Below are 27,605 nucleotides of genomic sequence, written 5' to 3'. Positions count from 1 at the left end.
CCTAGCACCCTGGCCCACCTGACTCCAAATCTCAGACTTACCGCCTCAGCCAACTGATTTCCTTCATATCCAGAGCCTTCTTAACTGCCTTTTCTGTGCTCAAGTCCTGACCCCATGCAGCAGTGGAGAACTAGGGAGCCGGTTCTGACAACACCGGGTGGGCCACGGGGAGACCAGACAGGCTGAAACACCCACCCAGATGCTGAAACTGACCATTAACAGATGAACGCCCACACGCCAACTTAGCGGGGGAGGATTCTCGAGAGCAGGGCCCACGTTTTCTACAGAATCTATAATGCCTCCGCTGCGTCTAACATAGCCCTAAGTCCTCACTAAATTCACTGTGGGTGTTTAATAAATATATATTAACAGGAGGGCAGCAGGATCAGCTGAAGCAAATACGAAACTGCATTTGATTCCTTATTTAGATCATGAGTGTTCTGAAAGCATTTTTTTTCCTCAACAATTCAGGATGTGGGCAGTCAATGTGCATTTGTGACAGATGATGACTGTGACCCTACCCATAACAGGTTTCTGTGTCTTGAGTTTGATGAGCACTGGAAGAGAGTAATTGAATCACTGTCATAAAGCTGCTTCAGTTGAAAAGTAACTATAATATCTGTGCTCCAAGACTTCAGCCAAACAATCAACTAAGAGGACAGCATTTACGCAGATCTCTGGTGCCCACGCTGTGCTGGGCACGATGGGGAATCCCATGGCGTGATAACATGTGGGCCCTACTCCTAAGGAACTTACACGCTAGCTGAGAGCCAAACAAATTCAGGAAATGATTAGACATGAGTGTTATCTGTGGATCCTGTAAATGAGTTCCACAGGAGTCCAGAGACAGGAGAAACCACGGGCACTAGAATCTAAAGAGGAGGGACTTGGACGGTGGGGTAAAGGATGGAAACAAAAGACAGGGCTTCCCCCAGTGTCTTAGGAACCTAATGGCGTTTCACAGTATTCACAAAAGCACTATAGTTCTCATGCTATTTACACCCCAGCAGGGTGTGGCTGCTTGGCCAGAACTATTTAATACACTGACCACCCCTCTGTTTATGTGCCAGGTGGCCATTGCAGATTTAGAAGCGAAGAACCCCACTCCATCCCAACACCCCTTGGGGTTTCCACTGTTTATTCAGTAGGCAACACTGCTCCTTCCAGCCAACCATCATTCCCCACCCACGCTGGAGAGAGGCCTGTGCAAACACACCACCTGAGATCTCTAAGGTACATTAGTTACTGCTGGTAAATGGGGGTTGGAGATAAGAATCAAAGGGCAAGGATAAGATGTCAGAGGAACTTAGCAACTGATGCTATCTCAATAAAATACTCACACAAGCCTATGGAAATTTATTATAATATTTTATCAGAAAATCCGGTTGTCATATGGGTTCCATTTCTCATTTAAGTAGGATCTCTATACGTTTAGTTCTATGTCCAACTGAAATTGGGGAAAAGGCTGCCTCAAAAAGTAGGGTCAGGGGCCGGTCCCGTGGCCGAGTGGTTAAGTTCGTGTGCTCTGCTTCGGAGCCCAGGGTTTTGCCGGTTCGGATCCTGGGCATGGACATGGCACCACTCATCAGGCCATGTTGAGGTGGCATCCCACACGCCACAACTAGAAGGACCCACAACTAAAATACACAACTATGTACTGGGGGGATCTGGGGAGAAAAAGAAAAAAAGAAAAAAAAGAAAGATTGGCAACAGTTGTTAGCTCAGGTGCCAATCTTAAAAAAAAAAACTAGGGTCAGCTCTTTAGCTGGACTGAAACAATCTCTCCAAATGTCATTTTCGTTATTTTGCTCCCCCAGCCAACAAAAGGCCCTCTAAGATAAGCAGGGCAAGGCTCTTTATCCTAACATTGAAGGCCCTTATCCCACTGACTCAAGTTGACTTTGATAACCTTTTTCTCCCCCCACTATTCCTCCTCTTCCACTTCTTAACCCAAATTGTGCTTTCCTACCCCTCTGCACTGCCCATGGAGTTCCTCCATCCTGGGATGTCATTCCCTCCCATTCTCATCAACGCCTCTTAAAAGACAACCCTCTACTTCAGTGCTATCACCTCTATGAAGTTTTCAACCCACCACCCTGTTGACAGTGCTTTCTTATTTTCTGACTTCAATGCACGCCGGCCCCACAGCAGCATCTTCTGCTCTCAGGTACTGAATTCACCCACTAGGCTGCTTCCTCTCCCTCCACTCCACAATCAAGAACCAATCAAGTCCTGCTGGTTCTGCCTGCTCATCACCCCTTCAAAGTGTCCCTTCCTCTCCATTTCCACCGCCTCTGTTCAGCTCTGGCCCATATTGCCTCTGCCCTGAAGGATGCAATAGCCTCCTGATTGCTCTCCAGCCTCTAGCCCTGCCCACACAGCCACCAGACTGAACTTACCGAAAATCAACTCTGATCACGTCAGACCCTGACTTTCGAAACTTCAGTGTCTCCCCATGGCCTTCAGAGCAAAGTCTATGCTGCTTACATAAATAGGAGGTTTTTCAGGATCTGATCTCCCCACCAGCTTTCCTTTGAAAGATCTAGACCAGTGGTTCTCAAACGTTAGTGCCCATCAGAATCACCCAGGGGATTTGTTAAAAAATTCATATTCCTAGTCCGTTCCACACAGACATTCTGGTTCATTAGATAACCGGTAGGGCCCAGGAACATGAATATTTACAAAAATATGAGGTTCAAACTATTTGATCCTACATCAAAACCAAAAATATATGGTTCTGATGCAGGTATTCTGAGGATCAGACTTTGAGAACACCTGAGAGAGACTTTGTAAAAATAGGACTGCCATTGAATGCAGACGAGGGGCTTGGGAACAAACCTGGGGCTCCACGTGCCATTGGGCACGTAACTTAATGTTTCTGGGCCTCACCGGCAAAATGGAGATAATAATAGATTCTATGTCAGAGGTTAAGATTAAATGAGATCATCATTGTAAAACAGTTAGCACAGTATTTAACACTGTAAACATGCCACAACTGGTGGTGGTGGTTGCTGCTGTGGCTGTTGGTATTATCATTGGGAAAGAAGCTGAAGGAAAACAGTACAAAGCAACACGGTCCAGGCTTTTAATTCAGTGTCTGTGGGTTGGAAAGGGCTTTAGGGATTCCTTCTTCAGCATGGTTGGCAGATGTTTATCCAACGTTAGCCTGCCTGAAGGGTTAGTGACAGGGCCTCTGGCCACCACCTCCTGAGGTAGCCTGCTCCATTGTTAAGCCATTCCAGGTATTAATGTTCTTCCTTAAATCTTGTAGAATTCTGCTTGTCAGTTGCCACTGTCCACGAATCCTAATGTGCCCTTCCTAGCAGCATCAAACAGCACCGTTCTTCCTTCCTCAGAACAGTCCCTCTGTTTGAAGGTTATTATCATGTCTCTCCTTGGTGTTTTCTTCTTTAGGAAGACAGCAAAGAATAGTGTAGGAAACCGATTTCAGAGTCAGAGGCCTTGGCTTTTGTCTCTAACCAGCTGGGAATCTCTAGGCAAGTCATTTGACAACGCTGAGCCTCAGTTTCACTCTAGCCCCCAAATCTATAATTCTATGATTAAACATCCTCAGGTTATTTCCTCTGTTCCTCAGGCACCCGCATGTTTCCAGAGCCCTCAGCATGGCTGTCATGTTTTGCATTCCTTGACAGGAACAGAACGGCAACACCCCTTTGGCAAAATTCCTGATCCCTCCACTCTCACCCAGTGGTCTGAATGGAAGCCACGAAGATTTTAGAAATTCCACACCCCAGGTTATCAAGATGGGCCATTCATGGTCCTCCAATCCCCTGGCCACAGTGAATTGGCCTAGAATGAGGCACCTGACCCAAGTTCACCTAATTAGACTCTACTCTGCAATTTTTACATTTTGGACCAGAGAGAATAGTATCAATTCCTCTCTGGAGCTGCAATTGGAAGGAGTGAGGTGTGGCAGCTCCTAGGGGCTGTAATTCCCCTTCTTGGAGACATCTCATCAGAGAATGACACCAACATGCAAACAGACAGAAGGGAGAGGTTCAAGTCCTTGGTTCCCTGTTATCTCTGAGGGCCAACTACACTCCTACCCTTCCCATAGTTGGGTTAATTCCTCTTTTGCCCAGGTTGGGGTTCTTTCCTTACAAATAAACAAGTCCAGAATAATACACTCACCTTTCTAAGCAGGCCTCAGATGGAGAGAGCTCTGGCTTGTCTGTCCCCCAGCATCCCCCCAACCTAACTCTCCATTCCCCTACCTTCTGCCAACAGCTACTGCAGATGGCTAACTAGAGTCTATGTATAATACAAGAAGGGATGTCACTTCTTCCGGTCTGGCCATGGTTCTGAAGGGCCACTCAGGACTGCATCTTAGAGCACTCGTGCCACCTTGCTGGTTCACATTGAGTACGTGGTCACTTCAAACCCCCAGCTGTTTTTCACGTAAACCACGGAAGCCAGGACTTTCCCTCTGCCATGCTACAGTTGTATAGTTCAGTTTGTTTTGTTTTGAGGGAACGAGATTTCGGAACTAATTGCACTAATTTAATACTTAGCCTTGTTAAATGTTATATGTGGGATTGGGCCTGTCAAGACTTTTTTGACTGGAGCCTATCATCAGTGGCCAAGCTTCCCAACTGGTCTACCAAATGGAATGGGTCACAGATGTACCAGGATATCTATTCCCTTGGTTCTCTGCTTGGCAGTACCAAGCTTGGGGCTCTGAACCCCTGTCAGCGGCTTCCAACTCTAGCAGCCTTATCATTTTCTGAGTATTCCTATTTCAAGTCCTTGCAGTTATGGTAACATAGGAAAGCTGTTTTTCACAACATAAAACTATTCACTAACTAAATGCTCATTTACAAAATTAGTCCCCACTTAAACACCTCTGCTTGCTTGATCTTGGTGTATATTCTCCTCATCCATCAAGTCATGTTTTCATTGCTTGTATCTCTCCCAGATTTAGGATTTATCCACAATAAACCACAAATACAATGTGATTTGGTTATTCAGGGTAATTCTAGATTTCGCAAAAGATGCATAATTTTACAAAGTTGATGAAAGTGATGTTGGAAAATTGTTTGCGTCCCAAGTAAAGCCGCTGTCAGTTGGAAAGGTTACCAACTGGACAGCAGAAAGTCCACAGGGATGCGGCCCGATAATCAAAAGTGAATGACAAGGAATATATGATGATAGAGAGGAGGACTTGAAAACCGTCAAAGTCAAATGCGTTTTGAATTATATTTCAATACAACTGTTTTAAAAAAGTCAAACATGAACTAAGGAACGTCATCTTCTGCTGGCTTAAAACTATGTCAAGAAAATGTACTCAACCCCTCATGCATAATACCCAGCAACAGTTCATTCAGTCTTTGTGTAGTTTGAGAATTAGCTTAAAGCTAAAATTATAATCAAAACTGTGTTAATATAAAAATAAACTTATTTTCTTGGGGCCGGCCTGGTGGCATAGTGGTTGGGTTCACACACACTGCTTCAGGGGCCTGGGGTTCGCCAGTTTGGGTCCTGGCCGTGGACCTAGACACTGCTCATCAGGCCATGCTGTGGTGGCATCCCACATAGAAGAACTAGAAGGACCTACAACTAGGGTATACAGCTATGTACTGGGGCTCTGGGGAAAAAAATAAAATAAAAAGAAGAAGATTGGCAACAGACGTTAGCTCAGGGCCAATCTTCCTCACCAAAAAAAAAAAAAAAAAAATTATGTTCTTAATTTTTAGTTTTGCTTTTCAAAATAAAGTCCCCATAAAAATTTTTTTTAAATGTTTACTATGAAATTTTAACCCCTACTTAAGTATAGCCAATGTTGGGGCCCAGGGCAGGCCACTCCAAAATATCCCACAACGGCATATTGATGATTTTGAATTAAAGTTACTTGAGAAGCAAAAAGGGCATTCTGACCTTCCTCCCTCTGTTCCCCCTGAGAGTAGGAAATAAATCTCCCCTTTGAAAGGTGCTCTCCCTCTGTCCTTATCCAGAGCCAGGGGATTCAGGGCTGAGAAGACGATATAACCAACTTTGTTCATTTTCTACCTCAAACCCAAACTCTGTTTAAATTCCTAATTACATACCTCAAACCTAAGTTTCTTTGTCAGGTCATTCTTCACAAATTTATGTTTTTTTGTGTGAAAAGATATATATACTGCCTGCTTTGATCACTCTCCAAACATCATTTCTCTATGATCTCCAATATGAACATATTAAATTGCGTTTTTTCCCCTGTTAGTCTGGCCTTATGTCATTTTTATTATTGGTTCAGGCATAAGAAGACTGGAAGGGTAGAAGGGGGAATTTCTCTCTCCCCAACACCACTTCACCTGACTTTTTCCCAGAATCAGTCGTCTTTGGGTTATGAGGGCCACCTAAACTTGCATCACTGTCATTGTTGCAACTTTCATCCATTGCTCCTTGCCCTGTCCACCACAGAAACACAGAAAAGTCACACCCCTTGCTTTTCCACGTGACAGGACTTCAAAGCTCTGAAGACAGTCTCCATGGTTCCAGTGAAACTTCTTTTCCCCACAACAGCTTATTTACTTCAACCATTTATCATCTGACAGAATTTGAAATTTCCTCATTCAGTCATTTAACAATTTATTGAGGGCCTACTATGTATCGAGCATTGCTCTAGGCACTGGGAACACAGCAGTGAACAAAATCTCCATTCTCCTGAGGCTTACATTCTACTGAAGGAACAATAAACTCAATGAGTGAAAGGATGGAAAAGTGAGTGGATGGATGGACGGAGGGATGGATGGGTGGATGAGCATCGGTATGTGCCTCCCATTGAAATGGTGAACACACCTCCAGCTAAGCTGACCGATGCAGCGTAGAGAAGCAGCCTCTTCTCTGATACTGATACTTCTGTTCATAAGCCTTCATGCGGCGTTTACCTTTTTTGGAGGTGACATTGCTCTGTTGACCATGTTTAGCTTGCCTTCAACTAAAACCACCAGATCTTCTTCCAAATGCTACTCTTAGAATATATATCCCTTTATCTGGTTTTTGTACAACTATTTGATTATTTTCTTGGACCCTGAGAAGGATTTTATATTGATCCTTATTAGTTTTCAACTTATCTTTAGCCCATCCTTCCAACCAATACACATTCAGGTGAACTAGAATGTGAAACTTTGAAATTGTGGGAACATGTGAATATATACACACCAACATCACTGCTGTCTACAAACTTAAGGAAAGAAGCAAAACGCTCATTTTAAAATTGAGTGCTTAAGGGGCTGGCCCAGTGGCATAGCGGTTAAGTTCACACGTTCTGTCTTGGCAGCCCAGGGTTCACAGGTTTGGATCCCAGGCACAGACCTAGCACCATTTGTCAAGCCTCGCTGTGGCGGCACCTCACATAAAGCAGAGGAAGATTGCCACAGATGTTAGCTCAGTGACAGTCTTCCTCAAGCAAAAAGAGAAAGATTGGCAACACATGTTAGCTCAGGGCCAATCTTCCTCACACACACAAAAAAAATTGAGTGCTGGAATAAAGCTACTGTAAAATTTCAGACAGTTCTAATCACTACTCTGAGAAAATGAGTGCTCTGCCTAACCTGCCTGGAAGCCACAGTTAACTTAGGCTCTATGTTACTATGAAATGACCATGTGGTATAACATTTGCCATAACTACAAGCCATGCCTTCTCTTCTCTTTTCCAAGACGGATGCTCAGGAAACTCATTCTTTCCTTAATGGATGCTGTAGGAACTATCAAAGGGGTCCCTGGAATATCTCAGGTCCCCTTTATTATTCAAAAGGACATCCCTGGGGCCTGCCCAGTGGTGCAGCGGTTAAGTGCTCACATTCAGCTTTGGCAGCCAGGGTTCACTGGTTCGGATCCTAGGTGCGGACATGGCACCGCTTGGCAAGCCATGCTGTGGTAGGCATCCCACGTATAAAATAGAGGAAGATGGGCACAGATGTTAGCTCAGGGCCAGTGTTCCTCAGCAAAAAGAGGAGGATTGGCAGCAGTTAGCTCAGGGCTAATCTTCCTTAAAAAAAAAAAGGACATCCCTGACTCTTGCTTCTAACACTGGACACTCTTGGCATTAGGTAATTAACAGGGCAACTGGCTGTTTAATCTCTCTCTCCCTCTAGGACACATAAACTCTGAGAGAGAAGGGGTGGAGTATGACTTTTTCATCAAGTTTTACCAGGACCTTGCAGGGTGCCACCCCCATGGCAGGCATCCATAAGCTCACTAAATATTTGTTGAATATAAATATAATGAACAGTCGCATCTCTGCCACTAACTGTGTAACACTGGGCTAATCTTCTAACCCCTCTTGTTCTTACTTGTTTCATTTTAAACTAAAGGGGTTGGGCCAGATGATCCCAGAGTTTCCTTTTCTTTTCTTTTCTTTTTTTTTTCTTAGTGAGGAAGACTAGCCCTGAGCTGATATCTGTGCCAATCTTCCTCTATTTTGTATGAGGGACACTGCCATAGCATGGCTTGATGAGCGGTGTGGGATCCGAACTCACAAACCCCAGGCTGCCAAAGTGGAGTGTGCAAACTTAACCACTAAGCCACCAGGCCAGCCCCAGAATTTCCTTTTTTAATGCTAATATTCTATATTTCCATCTTGTTGACTCAGCCCTATGTCTGTTTTCCCCTTAGAGAATTTAAAGTTAGACTATTTCCAGAGTATGGGCAAGTTTTAATCATAGGAACACCCTGGACCATGGAAGGGACTGGGGCGAAACAATGTTGAAGGATTTCTATAACCTGTGGGACTCTGAATTCAAAGTGACTACAAAATAAAACACTTAGGCTGCCAAATTACTGAACGACTATTTTGGCATGACATATTTTCCTGAAAAACTTCTAACACGAAAATGCTTCACAATCACAGTTAGAGACCTTCTCTAGCAACAAACCAAGGCTTTGAGAAATGATATTCAGAAAGTTTTAGAAAATGAAAAGGGGAATCTGTTTCAGAACAAGCAACAGGTTGACTCCATTTGGAACACGAAATGCCATATCCTCAACAGAAATGTTTCCCACACTTTACATGCTCAAAAAAAAAAAAAAGAGTCAACAGCTAATGTTAATATTCTTCTATCTGCTAGTTTTGATGACAGTCTTTCTTACTGCAAGCTTTAACTACCATACAGCCTCAAACATTAGCTGTACACGCAAAAGGAAACTTATTTTAGTCCAGCCGTAAAAGTAGAGCATTTTCATTTCATCATCAGCCTCCCCTCTATTTCCTGTGTTATCAGATGTTAGAGAGGGAGCCAGCAGGCTGTGAAACTGGCAATTTGGCAGACAAAACATGCGTGTCCAACCATCATTCTTTTAAATAAGAACCTACCATGAATCTAACCTTGTAAGATTGACAGGGAGGACAGACATACACAGAAGACCTAAATCCAGCAGAAAAAGTACCAAGGAATTCCCAAAATGACAAAGCCAATTCTAGAGGTCTCCTCTGAACTCTACCGATTTCTTCCTTTTAATGATCTCCTTCAAGAAGGACACGCCCAATTTAATCTCTGCCACCAACAGATCCATACACCCCCCTCCACGGAGCAAACAATTCCAGCTATCAACTAGCTTCTGTAATAGCATACTCGATTCTTTTGTGGAACAGGCTGTCATATCTGGTACATTTTTAAGTATAAACATAGCAAAAAAAGATGCATGCTATAGACCCAGTCTTGCTTTGAATCAACTTGTGGACACATCCTGACCACGTGACCACAAGACAAACATGCTCCATGGAAGTAGCTGATGATCCAAATGGCATCAGTAGCACAGGCCCCTAAGAAAGATGCTCATGGGAGGCTTATCTTTTTCTTCAACTGGGATATTCAAAATGGGCCCAAGAGTAAGGAAAATGCACAAGAATCCATGGATGCACCCACCCATCCAGTCATCCACCATTTACTGGGCGCCTACCACATGTGAAACATTGTCAGTGAAGACCAGTATTTTCTTAAAATACGTAAACATAGTAAAAATAAAATAGGCTCCAAATGGTTTTCCCCCCACAGAAAGGGTAATTTTATCAATGATTGGTTTTACTCATTTTTCTGTATCTTGTAAAACCAACTGACTGCTGTTTAAGTCTAAATTTTACCAAACTGGCTAAATTAGGAAGTCTTCTACCCCAAAGTCCATGTGATAAACCTACTGTGGTTTCAATAATTTCTCCAATGGGCAAATAAAGAGTCATTTAGAGCATACATCATCCCATTTCCTCAGCCATCCCAGGCACACTCTCAGTCATGTGAATGGTGATGGAAACTAAATTGAAAAGCTATCAAAACATCCTGCAATAACAGGGAAATTGACAGACCCATTCTGTCATACAGATTTGCCCCCATTATCTTCCTGTGAGCCTAGATTCATAAATCTACATGCAGACCATCATAAACAGTACATGTAAAATGTTAAATACATGCATTCTTTCATTTGCACACAGATAATGGCATAATGTTATGTTCTCCTAACTCAACTTGGGACTGAACTTGGATAATGCCCATAAACAGAAAGCTATTATTATGTCATCTAAGGCTCTGTTTAAAATTCTGTTGTGAACGATAACTTGCTGGCTGAAATAATACACTGTACCTTGATGGGATTTTGAAAAATATCAGATTGAGAACCAGCAGTGAAATGTAAGATATATAAAATCACACATAGTTGGAATCATGGAATTTCATGGCTGTAAAGGTCTGAGATGTCAACTTGGGCTCTTGCCAACATCTTAAAGATGACAAGAATAGATGCAGGGTGGCCAAGTGACTTGCCCAAGGTGGCACACCAGTTAGTGTCAGAGTGTGTGAAACAGACACCAAAATTCTCTTATTTCTTGTCACAAAGATTGTAGTAACCTAAGAAGACATCAGTCCAAATTTGACAAGAGTCAAATTCCATTTGACAGAAGTAAAAAGATGACTCGATGACAAGTAGCTGCTCTCTCTTTTCAGGCATTAGCCCACACGAGTCAGTGACGGTGCAGACATTAAAGCAGTAATACCAACCAATGCCACGTCGCCTCCCCTTACCCAGAAGATCAGTCTAACGAAGCCGAGAAAAAGGCCGAGAGTTTGCACAAAGGGAATTTAGCCTGAAGCTCAACCTACTCAGGTTAGCTTGGTGTAAGCCCAACTCCTTTCTCTAGATCCATAAAATCCTCATGACTCCAGCATTTTTCTCTTTTGAAATTCGTAAATGAAAGTAAAACAGGAACACAGTAAAAAAATTAAAACATTGGAGAAATGTCTAAAAGTTCAAAATATCCTCCATCCACCAGAAGGAAACCACTAGCAACAATTTCTTGTGTACCCGTTTATTTATATATAGATATATATATAAGTAAATTAAAATTACATATATAATTTAAATTATAATAAAATACACACCAGATTTCAAAGACTTAGCATGAAAAAAAGGATGTAAAATATATCATTAATAATGTTTATATTGATTATATGTTGAAATGAGAATGTTTTAGATATATTGAGTTAAGTAAACCATGTTATAAAATGAATTTACCTGTTTCTTTTTACTTTTTTTTTTTTTACTGCAGCTACTAGAAAAGTTTAAATTTCACATGTGGCTCACATTATATATTTTTGGGATAGTGCTGGTCTAGAGGGGAGATACCATTACAGCATAACTATGTCTGTCTTTCTCTGCTCTATACCAGCACTCAGCACGGGCCCTCGAGAACAGTAAATACCCAGTGAGTACGCACCACATCAAAGGCTGGCTGTGGTACCTAGACAAGGCAATCACTAGGCCTTGGACTACAAGGTAGGAGGCCCTCGCCCTGACCCTAGCTCCAATCAAAAGCAGCTGTGTGACCTTGGGCAAGTCATTGAACCTGCCTAGGCCTTGTTTTCCTTATCTTTAAAATGGAGATAATAATAATGTCCGCCTGCTAGGAAACGTTCATGAACCAAATGAAATAATGTCTATAAAAGGGCTTTGAAAGGGTAAAACAGATGTCAGGTCCCTCCTAAGTTCCAGTATTCTCTTCTAGCAATAGTTCCAGGAGAAGCAAGATGCAAAGAATACCGAAAAAACAGGGTAAGAAAGTAACTGATAAAATTCCTATACCTGATATTTCCATTCCGGTGCATGTTAGAAAATTTAGACAAAGACAGGTGCAAACTTGAGATTCTCACGCTAGTGGAAACTTCGGCATTCATCACCCCCTTTCCACTGCATCTTAGCAATCACAGTTGACAGAGGGACTTGCAGATACTTTCCTTGAAGGACCACAGAAAGTCTAAGAAACTGGGAGGAGAAGCCTGTCTCTGGGTGGCTGACGAAGCAGCCCGTGGCAAATTTCACTGTGCCATCTGGGCTCACAGCTTTGTGGGAAATTCATAATCCTGGGGGACTCTGAGGCCTCAAGGGGAAAGTTCCATGGGCCCACAAGTCTATCATTGGCATGAGTCCTTGCTAATTGTTTCAGGTGCAGCTAGGAGTGTGGACATATCTTGTTCTACAAGGCAGTCAGGGAACCTGGCAAGGGAAATACAAAATCCTGAGACAGGCTATAGATTTTTAGTGACACTGAAATGGATTTTACCATCCCAGCTGGGCATGTTCTTCCCCAAATCAAAGATTATTTCAGAAGGGAAGACTGTCCAAAGAAAGCATCCTTCAGCAGGGGTCATTTAAGGAGGAGCCTTGAGGAGCCCACTGCAGAGTGAACTAACCCACATCAGAGAAAGATCAAACCCAATAACCCATGGCCACGAGACAGAAGGATGGCAGAACCAAAATAGTCCATTTCAAGAGGCGCGAGGTCTGATTCTCCCCTCAGTCTCTGCAACGCACCACAGAAGCCCCAGAAGTCAATGACTTACCATCAGCGAGGCCACCACACCAGGGGAGCGAGGAGGACACAGCAACTTCCCCTTTGCTGCAAAGGTTTGACTCTCCTCCCCTCTCTAAGGGCTGCTGCCTGTGACGTGGAAGTGAGTCACGCCATGGCCAAGCTCTGAGCCCCTGGGACCACTGCCCCGTGACCTGCCTCAGAACAGCCAACAGGGCCTGAGCTGCTGCTGGCTCCTTCAACCGAAAACCAAGGGACAGGGCCCTGGGCATGAAGCAGAGCCTCCAGGACATGGCTGCACAGCAGAACCAACTGCAGAGGCTTTCTGAAATTCAGGAATGAGACCAAGCCCCCTAGATTCTGGTTCAGTAAGTTTGGGGTGGGGCCCAGGCACCGTATTTTAAACAAAGTACAGGGGCAATGCCAATGCCCAGCCCAACTTGGGAATCTGTGGTCAGAAGAACCTGAGAAGCTTCCTGGTCGCTGATCCTTTCCCTCCCACGAGCTTTCTTCACCCCTCTTGTCTCCATGCGGAAGAGGAGGGTGGGGAGAGGAGACTAAGAGGAAAGCAAAGCAAAGTGGAGAGCGTTCTAGGGTCTGAAGGCCCTAGGCTCCAAGGTGAGCTGCTCTCAGTCCTTATGCAAGTCATTCAACCTCTCCGAACCTCAGTTTTCCCATCTGTGGAATGGCTGTAAAATCATCTAGCCACTCACGGGTGTAGGGGGAAAGCGCCCAGTGCCTTACACATGGTAACTGTCATAAAAGCATTCATTGCATTATTAGCTCTTTCCACGAGGGGAAGGAAGCATGCAGGGCGGTTCTCAAATGAGTATCTGTACAAGAGAAACTGCAAATGTGAATAACTGACTTGATCAGGCATAAAGGGAAAGAAAAACATTAAATAAACTGCAACAACAAAAACTGCATTCAGGGGGGCCCTGGATTCAGGTCACAGGGGGAGGGTGGGGAGATGCCCAGGGCAGGCCTGTATCCCCACCTCTGGGACCTCTACAGGGACACTGCTGGGGTGAAAGCAACCGAGATTCACAGAGACTTAGGCACGAAGCTGCATGACGATTTATCGCAACTTTATTTATAAAAAGAGAAAACTGGCAAAAAACCTACAGGTATTTTTTTGTTTTCTTTTGTCTTTTAACATGATGAACATGTGTTATTTCATTTCAGAAAAAAACATCCCTTTTTAAATTTAGGAAAAGACTGTGGAATTCATCTGATTAGCTGAAAGCATTTTTAAATATCTCAATTGTTTTTCTTCCAAACTCCAGATTAATATTCAGATTAGAACATTCACGTCAACAAATGGAGGCCAGACGTGGCATATCCTAAATTTTTCCCATGGGGAAAAAAGGGCAGAATACATGATAATTTTGGGTACCATCAGAACTTCTGAAGTGCAAAGGGCGCAAGGAGGGCCAAGGGAAGGCAATGTGAAAATACGTGTAACAAGCAGCAGACCAGATCTCCGCTGCAACACTGAATCACATTAGAGAAGCCGGTTTAGCGCTCCCCTTCCCCTCAACACACACACACACACACACACACACAATCATAAGAACTTGTGAAATAAAACTTAATATCACTCACCAACACCTTTCCCACACAGACTAACAGAATCTATTTTTGTATTCCAGTGAGATTTGCAGCAAAGAATAGAGCTCCAATAAAAAGAGGAAATAATTTCTGCGCTGTACCTGGGTTTTTCTCACTTCCTTATTTTAAAATAATCACCCAACAAATGTGAAAAATTCAGAACAATAGTATCATCTTCTACGCGTTGGGTATATATCACTGCAGACATTTGGAACTAAACTGAATCAGTTCAAAGGTTCTGGGTAATTTGCCATCTTCTTAGAAAACTTATAATGATAGATTACAACACAGGGGGCTGGAAGAAACCTTCCAAATCATCTGGTCCAACCCCATCATTTTACAGATGAAGATCTTGGGAAATAAACTGGCTGCTCCAACACACTGAAGACTCTAATTAAAACACCTGCTCGATTTTAAGGTAGCTGACAAATTTGGAGACAGGAGGTGGGAAATAAAATAAAACCTCCAAAACATTTTTTAGTGGAATAGTAATTATGAGCAATGGGCCTATTAAATGAAGAAGCAATAAGGATTGTGATCAAAGTATACCCCCACTCTGATGTCAGGATCACTTACTTCTGAAAAACTGAGAGATTAAAAGTCGCCCGAGCTAACACACTGAATCTGTGAGTAGGGCACAGGAAGAGAACTGGGGAGCTCAACCCTGAAGTCTATTGGCCTAAGCACTAAACACTGGCCTAATTTTATACCTAAACTGATGGGTGTCCAGGAGTCACCCAGATGTGATGGTGCCTCCATTTCTAGAAGAGTGGAGATTTGAGAAAATGGTCCATGCAGAACAGAGGTACATGACCACTGACCTGTCAAAGGAAGGGTAGCTTAGATCCTTGCTCACTACTCAGCGGACCCCTGACAAGCAGCATCAGTATCCCCTGGTTGATTGTTAGAAATGCAGACTCTTGGGCCCCACTCAGACCTTCTGAGTCAGAATATGCATACTGACAAGATCCCCTGGGCTTCCTGCACACAGTAAAGTTTGAGAAGCACTTGTTTAGATAACGCAGCAGCAAAAGAAAGTGTAATTGACTACCTGTAACTACATTTAATCTCAGTTTCTGGAGTAATTATCTCCACTACCAGTTCTTCTTCTAAAGCTTTTGATCTGTAAGCCTTATTTTAAATTTCAAATGGTCTAATATTTAGCCTAAATTTTAAATGGTCTCAGTGAATATCTTATCAAGTAGTCATGTTTTTTTCAAACGGTACCTGAAAGTTAAGAAAAAATATACATAAACATGCTGGGAACTTTACCATCTTCAAAGGTGACATAGATTATGAGTTGAGATCTTTTTTCCTACTATTTTCTGCCAGGTCATAGTAGGAACATGACCAGTGTTTCTTCAGTTGGGAGTTAGAAACCCCAGGGAGATCTGGAGAAGTAGGAAGACCGAATTCAGAATAGAAATATGTTCCTGGTGAAACAGAGGAACTTCAGCTCAGGGAATTTTATGATCAAAAGGCTGTGAAGGTCACACGGTGTAACCATGGTTCCAAAGCTGAATCCCTTTCTGCCACACCTGCAGTCTCCATTCACACACTACCAGTGACGTGGAACTCACCCCCTCCAAAGGCCACCCATTCCGTCTCTGCATGCTCTAATTGTTAGAAAGTCTTCCTGAAATTTGTCTCCCTAAAGCCTTCTATAGCTGTGCAATCAGTAACCCCATGATTATTGTCCCTACCATTAGTTCATCCCCATTACCGATTTTCCATCACATTTCCCACTGGGATTTTCTTTTAAACACAGAAAGTCAAAGAAACAAGTTTCAATGTATTTATTTCTCATGGGGCTGGGGTAGCTTGCATAGTGGGACATACGGAAATTTCTTTTTTTCTTTCATTCTGAGGTGCCTTAGGAAAACCTCATATGTACAAGAGGTGTATTAAAAAAACTAACACAAGTTGTAGAGAACGTAACTAAGGACATCGTTATACCAGAAACCTATTACAAAGACAGTACTGTTCCTAAACACTGTTTTAGCCCTAATCTTCCTAGGAGTCAAAGCAGGTATGAAATAGGGCAAGAAGGTGGTGCTTCAAAAATGTTTGAGACTCTCTGGCTTAGAGGAGTCATAGATTATTTGCCCCGGAAAGTGTCTTAGATCAAGTCTAATTCCCCCTCTTACAGAGAAGGAAAGTGAAACCCAAAGGGGCTAAGTGACATGCCCAATATTGGGCATCTGGTTAGCAGCAGAGCTAGGCAATGGAGCGTCCCTCCCTTGTTTTTGCTACACTGCCCTTCTTTGAGTCTTGAGTTTGTTAAGAAAGTTTGGCCAGTATAAAAATCAGAGATAGGGCAGCACACTACTGTGTTGACCAAGGGCAACGGCTATGAACACCCCAAAAGCAAACCCAAGCCTCCCTGGCACACAGAGAGACCCCAAATCATAAAATTCACAAGTCTAATACCAAATAAGAAAGTTATTTTGGAGCCATAAGCGATCCTTCCTCCTCTTCTCTTTCCTATAATTCCATTTGTCCCTATTTAGCTATTGATTCTGAACTGCAGAGATTTTCCACTAAGCAGCTTAGTTTAATCTCCCATTAAAATAATCTCTTTCTGATGAAAGCTTATTTGCTCTCAGAACAGAAACACCACCGTGAAATGCTTCATTCTTTCTGAAACACTTGAAGCTAAAGGCTCATAGCATACCAAACCATGGTTGTTAGTATAAAGTAAAATGCTATAGGCGATCAATTTATCTAGGCATCTAAACATTGGATGTATCCAAAGAATATGAAAAGAATCCCTTTCACCATCTATTTTTTAAAATAACTCCACTGTAATATTTTAAAGAACAAACTGTTAGAGCATACAGTGTGAAGTGCCAGTATAGCGACAATACATCCATAGAGCCCTGAATGATTGTTGCCGGGGGCAGGGGGGCAGTCACAGATCATGATGGACCGATGCCGTGACATAAGCTCATCCGAGGAAACAACCAGTTGTGTGTCAGTTCTTTAAGTTTAGGCAGATCGCAACTCACTCAAAGCAATAAAATGCCATCATGCAAGTATGAATATGTGGTTTTTCTATCATTGTGTCCTTCTGAAGTAAAGCTAAGCAAACCCTGGAAAAACGACTAATCTGGGTCCCAGGCATTTCAGGTGAGATCTGTCATGCTAACAGTAACCATTCATGTTACAAAATAAGCTGGGATCCCACTATGTGAAGAGATCTGGTCATATTTATTGGTTTAGAGAAGCCTATTCTATACCATACTAGGTTTATGCTATACTATATCTACACTAGGTCTCTGGCATAATTACATCCTTAGTTACATTCTCTATAACTTGCGATAGTTTATTTTTTATTTTTTTAATAAAGATTGGCACCTGAGCTAACAACTGTTGCCAATCTTTTTTTTTGTTATTCTTCTCCCCAAAGCCCCCCCAGTACATAGTTGTACATTCTAGTTGTAAGTGCCTCTGTTTGTGCTATGTGGGACGTCGCCTCAGCATGACCTGATGAGTGGTGCCATGTCCACACCCAGGATCCGAACCAGCAAAACCGTGGGCCACTGAAGCAGAGCGCGTGAACTTAACCACTTGGCCGTGGAGCCGGCCCCCCAGCAATAGTTTATTTTTTAATACCCCTCTTGTACACATGAGGTTTTCCTAAGGTACCTCAAGATAAAAGCATCTAGGAAGCTATTTTTAAGATCACTAAGAACCAGTGAATTCTTGATTCAGTTCATCAAATGGGACAGGAGGTGGATGAGATAAATTAATCCCCAAGTCACGCCAGGAATAACTGAGCATAGTTAAATCGGTCCATAATTTTCCAGGCTTCTTTGCTGGTGTCAGGTACATAAGATCTCAAATGGCAAGAGAACAGAAGATAAACACATAGTCTGCTCAGAGCCCACAGGGAAGCAAAAATAGAAAACAAAAAGAGGAAGAAAAGCCGTGAAATGCATCCATCCCAGAGCACGTCTTCCGTTACTGTTACTCAGAGTGTATGTCACACTTCCTGGGGCCACTGAAGTCATTAGTCCCGGCAGAGAGGAGCAGAATTTTCCCACTTTAAAAGGAGAAACAGGGCAAAAGACAGAAGCTTGGCTGGCAGGAAATAGAGAAGAGCGGTGTTTTCCTATAAACATGTTAGCCAAAAGTGACACATTTTCAACAAAAAACTTAAGGTCACATGATAAAATGGAAGTGGCTTGCAAGCACAAAAGTTGGCAGTCATGTTCCTCACACTCCCAACAAACTAAGTCTCAACCTCTCACCCCCACTGCCCTCTAGGCTGGAACCTGTGTCCTGTGTAGAAAATTCTAGAAAGAAGGCTTCTGTCCTGGCACAAAACCTGAGGGAAAGTGTTGTCTTCCTGTGGTCCAAGAGACCTATCCTTATCCCATCCCAAGAATAGGCTCTAAGCCAGTAAATATGACTGGGGCACTTAGCACAGTGAGACCTAGGTTCATTTTGTAATATAAATGACTAGTGTTAACGTGACAATGCCTCACCTGCAATGCCTGGGGCCTGGATCAGTCATTTTTCTAGGGCTTGCTTATCTCGACTTGAGAAGAGACCCTTACCTTCAGAAATGGCCTTCTTCACAGCTGCCACATAAGTCTCGGGCTCATCTTCACAGGTGAGCTCCTGCCAGTGCGCCCAATCTGGAAAGAAGTCCAGGAACGCCTCGCTGTCCTGCACGCCGCAGAGCAGCCTCACCATGCGGTGCGGAGGATGGAAGGCTCTTTGCAGCAGGGGCAGCAGGGCTGGCTGCCAGAAGCGCTGCACCAGCTCCGCAGACAGCAGCACCACGATGCAGCGCGAGCTAAGAAAGAAGCTCAAGTCTTCCGCTGAGAAGGAGGCCTCAGGGCCCAGCCTATAAGTCAGTGTCTTCTGGCTACGGACCTGCCGACTGGACAGGAAAAGGTCCTGGAGGTACTGGCACCATTCCTCGGCATCTGGGCTGTAGACGATGAGGATGTCACATCCTCTGGGCACCCCTGAGCAAGAACGAGGCACAGGAACATGTTAACATGCCTACTCCTTCTAGGGCTCCCCATGACCTGCAAGATACACCATCCAGACAAGCAGCTTGGACCCACAATCTTCCACGGTCTGCCTCCAGCAAACCTGTCTAATCTCTTTCCCCACTTACAGTCTGTGTTACAACCACACCACACTCTCTGTCTTTGCCCGGACACACATTTCAGATCTCTGCACAAGTTATTGCTTCTGCTGGCATACTCTTCCCCCCAAGCTGATGTATAGGATGCTGCTGCTGATAATAATAATAATAGCAACAGCAAGCACTTCTATAGAGCTTACCATGTTCCAGACGCTCCTCCAAGCACACTGCCTAGAAAACTCATTTAATCATCACGGCAACTTTCTAAGGTAGGTGCTCCTATGAGCCCCATTTTAAAGATGAGAAAACTGAGGTGTGGCAGTTTAAGTAACTTACCCAAGATCCACAGTGGCAGAGTCAGAATTTAAACTCAGACAGTTTGGCCCCAGAACCTGGCTCTTTCCCAAATACAGCAGTTACAAGCACAGGTCTGGAATCAGGCAGCCAGAGTTAGCATCTTGGCTCTGCGAAGTATTAGCTGTGTAATCTCAGGCAAATTATTTAAATATTCTCTTAAACCTCAGTTTACTCACCTGCAAATGGAAATACGATGGCAATATCTATCAGTGTTTTGTGAGAACTGAATTAGATATTTCATGCAGAGTGCGAAGCATAGTGCTTGGCAGGTAGTAAACCGTCAATAATTAGTAGCTAGTATCATTATCCTCCCGTTAACATAAACTGTGCATTAATGTAAAGGGTAACTGTGGTTGAATTAATGCTTTGACCCACACAATACCATTTGTAAGGTGTCCCTACTACACCTGTTCTTTGACAAAGGATTTCTTCTCCCTCTAATAAAGTGACACTGCTGGAAGCGGAGTCAAAAGCCTTGGAGAAGCATCGAGTTAAAAAGGGCTTTTGGGGGTCACTTGGCCCAAACTCCTCATTTCCAGATAAAAGAAACACTTCATCTGGGAAGACGGAGGAACTTGCTTAAATTTACACTCAGCAAATTAGTCTCGGAGCCAGGACTGAAACTCAGGTTGTCCCCTGGTTCCCAGTCCAGTCCTCTTGCCAACCACCTGCTGCCTCCTATCAGGAACTCTGTCAAGAATCTTATGAGTAATAAATCTTATCTTCCCATTAGCAAAGTTCAGAGAAGCTTGGTTCTTAACGTAAGTGTTACGACTGTTGTGGGTCCTCCTCTCTGCACTAACGCAACAAGCTGTTCTGAGTGATCCGGAAGGGTGAGCGCAGAGAGGGACCCGCTCATCAGTACAACACAACGGGGATCCTTCCTCCCACTCAGAGAAGGAAGCCGGTCAAATTTTGTGAAGCTTGGGAATCATTTAAACTGTGGATTGTCACAATTAAACGCCACCCGTGGACTGCATTTCACTGAGTGGTTCCGGCAGAAAGGTCAGAGGCAGGACTGGGACGAGAGCCGAGGCTCTAAGCTCTAAACAAATCTTGGAAGGAATCCCCTGTCTTGCCCCCATCCACCACCATATTCAAAGTAAACAATGACTTATAAAACATAAACCCAACACAGTTCTGATTTTCCTCTGGACGACGGTAACAAATATTTTTCACTAGCAAATAAAATAAAGTTTGGGGTTTCTTTATTTCATTCTTTTTTTTCCTCCAGTGAGGAAGATTGGCCCTGAGCTAACATGTGTTGCCAATCCTCCTCTTTTTGCTTGAGGGAGATTGTCCCTGAGTTAACATCAATGCCCATCTTCCTCTATTTTGTATGTGTGCCATCACCACAGCATGGCTTGACAAGCAGTGTGGAGGAGAGCTCCTAGGATCCAAACCCACGAACCTCGGGCTGCCACTGAAGCGGAGTGCGCCAACTTAACCACCATGCCACTGGGCCAGGCCCCGGGAGTTTCTTTATTTTTGAAGACGCTGTTTTGCTGGAGCCCTAATCCAGTGCTAAGACAAAACCCAATAGGCTCTGAATAGGAGCAAGTTGATCAGGCTGGGAGTACTCTTGAAGGAAAAGTGGACAGATTTTAGAAATCAGTATTAGCAGGCAATATGGGACTGGAGAAAAACAGTCAGCAATTTCGACAACGCCATGGACATTCGTGGCTCTACCGAGAACTCAATTCTGAGCATGGTCTGCTTCCTCAATTGTGAATAAAACAATCTTTTTTAGAAATGCTTACTCTAGTCCCAAAGTTTAAGCAGATTAAGGATAAAATTTTAATGTGCCAAAGTTGCAGCCTTCCATAAAATAAAATCTTTGCTGATTGGATCTTTTTTTTTCTGTGTAGAATATTTCTCCATACCTCAACAGAGAAATAATTTCAGGACTATAGAAGGAATAAAATTGGCAAAGTTAGATAACTGTGGAGCTCACATTGAGAAAAGCAGAGTTAAGGCATCAGAATATATTTTACCTTCTTTCTGCCCCTTCTTCTTATGTGGCTGGTTTATCCTAAGAGGCAAATGTTCCTCTAACGTGAAGTATTGCATGTGAATGTGCATGAGCATGGTCCATCAGGTAGGCAATGTACAAGACTCTATATTTCACATTAATATTAAAGATGCAATGTCAGTGATGCTATGCTCAGAATCTAGTTAAGTGCGAATGTAAGAAGCAGTTGCCACCCCCCACCACACACACACAGACAAATAAACTAGCAGATACCATGTCAACAATTTGTATATGTGGCTTAGAAGGAAAATAAGATCTCATAAAGGGCTGGCTGTGGTCTCATACATTAGTGATGAAGAAGCCATCAGACGAGGATTTCCTAGAGCTTAAGAAGTATCCTTAAGAAGGCAAGCTGGGTCTTGGAACACGGACTGAACAGGAAAGCAATGACTTCACCCTGCTCTGACCATGTGGCCATGAGTGATTTATGCTACTTTTATAAGACAGTGAGCCAAAAGCAAAATAACATGTGTGTGTGTGTGAGGAAGATTGGCCCTGAGCTAACATCTGTTGCCAATCTTCCTCTTTTTGCTTGAGGAAGACTGTCGCTGAGCTAACATCTGTGCCAATCTTCCTCTAGATTATGTGCGACGCTGCCACAGTGTGCCTTGACGAGCACTACTAAGTCCACACCTGGGATCCAAACCTGCGGACCCCGGGCTGCCGAAGCAGAGTGCGCAAACTCAACTACTACATCACCAGGCCTGCCTCCAAAATAACATTTTTAAGATGACAAGTTCTGGGGCCACTGAGGGAATGAGTACTCATTTCACCCTGGACCCTGCCTCACCACCTCCTGCTCCCTTGTTAAGAGCACGCCGCCATACCTGCTGTTCATCAAAGACCTCTAGTCATCAAGGAAAGTTCAAATAACAGGGGAGACTGGGTGTGGAGTACCTGAGAACTTTTTGTACTATCTTCGCAGTTTTTCTCTAAATCTAAAACTTTTAAAGGAAAAGTTTAAAAGTAGAATTTAAATAAAAAGCACTTAAGGGGCTAGCTTCTTCTATATGGAAAACATATTTAAAAAGTCTCATTCCTGGGGTTCTAGTGTTAAATGCGATCCCCCTTTTAGCAAAAGTACTTGAGAAGGAAGTGGTTATTGCCTCAGACTAGCTAATATCACAACTTACTTGGTCACCAACTTGTGGTGTGACTTCAGACCAATATACTAAATCTAAGCAAATTCTGCCTCAATGTAAATGAGGAAAAGGAAATCTATCAGCGAAATCTTCCTGAATTTCACTCTGCTGCTGAAACTGAAAGCTGGAGAAGTTGTAAAAAAGTCCAAAGTGGAAGTTCAAGTCCCTCCATTACAGAGCTGGGTAACAACACAGGACCAAACGCTTTGTCAGCAATTCTCTCTGGTATTGGGGTGGACACCACCTTCTTCAAGGAGAATTCCTTTAACTGTAAGCCATTTCTCCACTTGTGCCAAATGAATCCTCTCTTTTTTGTCTGTTTGTTTATTCAGAGAAATGAAGTACAAGAACTAACAGGGAGTCCATAAATCCTAGACAGAAATGAGGAAAGGTCTTTGTCCCTGTAGAACTTAAAGAACAGGTTTGGCTGTAGAAGGAGAAAGGAATGGATAAAGGTGGAGGCAGGGGCTGGCTGGTGGCAAGAGGGAGTGGCGGTGGTGGGCATAAACACTCTGACTGAAAGAAAGATTCCTTTGAAAGATTCAGAATCCACCTGAGAAGAGAACAGAGAGGAAGGCAGGCAGCTTTTCAAACTCCTCAGTCCAGACCATTTCTTTAGTCTGTAGGTGACTGGCACCCCGGTCATCTGTCCTGGACCCCCATGTTTAAATCTAGCAGCATACCAAGAGGGATGTGAGATAGGGAAGGCGACCAGGATAGGGAGAGATCTGGAAACAACTCATGTGAGGACTTCCAGACGCTTGAAGGTTTCAAGTTTAGAGACTTGGCAGGAGTACTGAGGGACCTCTAGGATCACATGGAAGATCAGATCACAGAAAATTAAAGGTTCCTTCAAACCCTATTGTCCTGTAAGTCCAGGGATGGTGGAAGGATCTGGAGATAAGAGAAGCCTTGGAGGGGGGGACAGGGAAATGTATAACAGCATTCTTCAAATAGCTGGAGGCTGACACATGGAGGAAAGGATTCTAGTCTTCACCCAACCAGACTTGGCCACTTGGGAAAGTCACTTATGGCCTCTCTCTCATGTGTGAATATAAGAGACCCCATCAGGAACCTAGAGATTATCCCAGAATAGGCTGATTCCATTTCATTTTATCTTGCTTCCCAACTTCTTTCAAGGACAGGAAGCCAAGATCCTCCTTGATTTCAACAAGCAAATATGCCTTTCAAAAAATACACGACTAATGCTTACCTTTAGTGGAAGGGAATTTAAGGAGACCACATGATTTGGCCATAAAACGGAATAAAGTACTAACGCATGCTACAACTTGGATGAACCTTGAAAACATTATGCGCCATAAAAGAAGCCAGTCACAAAAGAACACACACTGTATGATCCCATTCATATGAAAGTACAGAGTAGGGAAATCTACAGAGAAAGGAAGTAGAACTTAGGGCTGGGGAGAAGGTGGGAGAAGGGGTGATAGCTAAAGTGTACAGAGCTTCTTTTTGATGTGATGAAAATATTCTAAAATTGACTGTGGTGATGGTTGCACATAACTGTGAAGATACTAAAAACCACTGGATCATACACTTGAAATGGGAGAACTGTGCAGCATATGAATTGTATCTCAATAAAGCTGTTTAAAAGAAGAAGGAAGAGGAGAATGACAAAGAAGAGGGGGTGGGGGAGAGAGAAGGAAGAGGAGAAGAAGACCACATGGAAGAGTGGCCTGGATGACTCCAGAGCCTACAGCATGTTGGTAAGAGGTGTTCTCATCACTCTCACTCTCACCACTGTGACCCGCCACCATGGGTCCTTGTACCTGCAGACCTCAGGAAGCCCCAAGGGACCCTGGAGGCTTAACTCTCACTTGCAGCACCTGGTGTGGTGTCTCACCACAGAAGATGCTGATGGCAAGAGGATCTGACAGCTCTAACCACTGCACACGTCTACAGAGCCCTAAATAGCCCCAGGTTTGGCCACTGGTCTTGAGTCCCCATCTGAAGGGGAGATACCCTTCTAGCCCCTTCAGCCATACCCACTGGAGCGATGCACACAAGACACTGGACAAGGGTGGTTTTCTCTGCCTCCTCTGCCCAGAGGCCCTCCCAGTTTGTAGTTTCCTGGACTTAGCCCAGGGCTTGTTTCCAGCCATGGAAGAAAGTGAGAGCTTCACTGGTTCATTCTCTGACCTCATCTCCTACTTCTCCCCAGTCACCCACCTACTCAGGCCACCTGCTCCCTCTTCCCTAAATACACCACATACACCTGCTTACTCTTCCTCTGCTTGGAGCACTCTTCCCCAACATGTCCCTCCCTTCAGGTCTTTGCTCAAATGTCCCTTTCTCCATGAGTCCTAACCTGGCCACCTCATTTAAATTTATAACCCCAACCCCCTTTACTCCTCTCTATTGTTTTTCCACTGCCCTTAGCATATCAAGTACTTTCCTTATTAAATGCCTTTCCCCACTACTCCACAAGCTCCATGGGAACACAGCTTATGTCTGTTTTGTTTACTGAATATACATCCAACACCTAGAACAGCACCTGTAAACAGTAGGCATGCAATGAGTATTCGTGGAGTGAATGAATTCTCTCTAGAGATCTCTGCTTCAGCTTTCAAATGGAATGTCTGGACTCTGAACCTACTATTACCAGGGGTTCCATATTCACAATACAGCTTCTTCTGACCTCCAGAGCCCAGCTAGAGAGCCACGAGGCTAATGTTAGCTACTTTCCCACTCCCCTTAAATAATGAGCCTGCATCACCAAATCTAACAGAACTGTCACCATTGGTCTTCTCTACCCCTGCTTCCAGAACACCATTGGAAGGCTAGACCTCAGGGGACCAGGGGAGAGCTGACTCTTCATTCGAGCATCTGCCCATATCTTCCAAGAATGGGACCTTCTCCTGGCTGACTAGATTTTATTTTTCAAGAGGCTTTTCCATCCTGTTTTCACACGTCATCTTCACTAAAACATCATCAGATGGGCTGGGAAAATACAAGGAAGCCCATTTACAAACATGGCATCTCCACTCCTCCCTTCTAGTAATTCCCTGTTTACTTGACACTTTCCTTCACAAGACTATAAACTTGAGAGCTGAGACTAGGCGCGTCCTGGTCACCACTGAGAACACATTTAGGCGCACAATATCCATAAAAGTGCACAGTAAGCACTCATTAGTTGTCTCTATTATCATCATTTTTACTGGTTTGTCTTGGATCTTAGCAAGTGAGTGACTTGCCAAGTGTACAGACTCACCAACTACAAGGGAGCCCAAGACTAACCAGAAAAGAGCCCTGAGGCCGTTTGATGGGTAGATTACCCAGTGGCCTCCCGCTCTCCTCAGTCTCCAAAGTTCTGCAAAGGAGATAGGAAAAATTAAGCTAAAGGAATGCTGTTCCCAGATTCCTATCAAAATTCTAGACGAAAATCAAAGCCTAGGAAGGGGAGGGGAAGCGGGCTTGGGAAGGTGGCCCCAAGGGCGGCCTCCGACCTCCCAATGCCAACCCAAGACTGTCTGAGCGCCCCCTATTGGTCTGATGGGGCCCTAAGAGAAGCATTTCGCCGGAGTAGACAAGTGGTTCTCTCAGCCTTCTTTCACCTTTTCTCTAGGTTCCCAGAGTTGGCCGAGGAGGGAAAATGACCCTCAGAAGCTCCGAGAGCCCGTGATGGAGGGAGAAAAGGAGAGTTAGACGACGGGGAACCGGGGAGGGTCAGGAAGGGGCTGAAGAGAATCGCGCAACAGGCTGGGAAGGGGAACGTGGAAAGTTGGGGTGGAAGTTTGCAACAAGGAACAGATAAAAGGAGAGAAAGAAGAGATCCCGCACCCAAGAAGCAGACAGCATTAAGAGAGGGACTGAGCTCGAGGGCTGCGGTGGGTGAGAGCGCGCGGGGGGAGGAAGGGGCGCGCCCGCGGGAGGCTGGGGCGAGGAGCCGGCGCCGGGATACGCACCTGAGGCTGCCATGCCGCGGGGCGCAGCTCACGGGCCCGGTTCGCGCGGGCGCGATCCCCGGGGGCGGGAGCCGGGCCGGCGGCGTCCCTGGGCGCGGGGCGGGCGGGGGCGCCGGGCTCCGCGCACCACCAGCCGCCGCTCTGGCGCTTCCTCCCGACGGGCAGCGAGGACTCGCCGCGAGGGCGTGTCCACAGGGCCCGCCCCGCCTGCGGAGCTCGGCCCGCGGCACCTGCACGCGCGGCCGTTGGGGAGGGGAAGTGAGAACCCCTCCGGGCCCGGCCGCTGGCCAGCTCCGGACACGGCCCCCGCTCCCGCTTCGCTCGGGGCGGGGAGGAGGCAGGGGGCTTCGTGCCACGTGCGCCCCTCTCCCCGTGAAACCAGCCTGAAGGGCCACCAAAGGGCAGCGCGAGGTGGAGGGGTTGTTGAGAGGGAGGGATAAAAAAGGATGAATAGCCCGGCCTCTGTGACCCAGGGCAGGGGTCGTCGTATATGAGCCCAGCTGGCCATCTCCCCATTCCCTGGGGCTTTCTCCCTGAGCCTCTGCTCTGGCAGGAAAGGGCAGGGGGCAGGAAGGGGAAGAGGCACCTTCTCTGGCACCTGGGCCTGGGTCTTGGCGTTGCCCTTGATTGCCCTCCAGTA

At 44.7% G+C, this 27,605-nt stretch overlaps 1 protein-coding gene across 2 annotated transcripts in view; it reads right to left on the bottom strand.

Annotated features, from left to right (window-relative positions):
• PIK3AP1 (phosphoinositide-3-kinase adaptor protein 1) overlaps window positions 1-27,139 on the bottom strand; it is a 112,068-nt gene extending 84,929 nt beyond the window's left edge. Inside the window, exons 1-2 of one of the 2 annotated variants that reach the window (XM_070560423.1) lie at window positions 26,966-27,139; window positions 18,970-19,386 (exon numbers count right to left, since the gene is read on the bottom strand). In XM_070560423.1, the coding sequence (XP_070416524.1) occupies window positions 18,970-19,386; window positions 26,966-26,978 (430 nt within the window). In that variant the 5' untranslated portion in view covers window positions 26,979-27,139. Of the gene's footprint in view, window positions 1-12,827; window positions 13,105-18,969; window positions 19,387-26,965 lie in introns of those variants that run through there. The other variant, XM_070560427.1, reaches the window with a different exon arrangement.
• Between the last annotated feature and the right edge of the window lie 466 nt (window positions 27,140-27,605).

The sequence above is a fragment of the Equus przewalskii genome, chromosome 1 (assembly GCF_037783145.1).
Source record: "Equus przewalskii isolate Varuska chromosome 1, EquPr2, whole genome shotgun sequence".
NCBI lineage: Eukaryota > Metazoa > Chordata > Mammalia > Perissodactyla > Equidae > Equus > Equus przewalskii.
The sequence above is the reverse complement of the archived record's forward strand: the minus strand, read 5'-3'. Positions and strand labels throughout refer to the sequence as shown.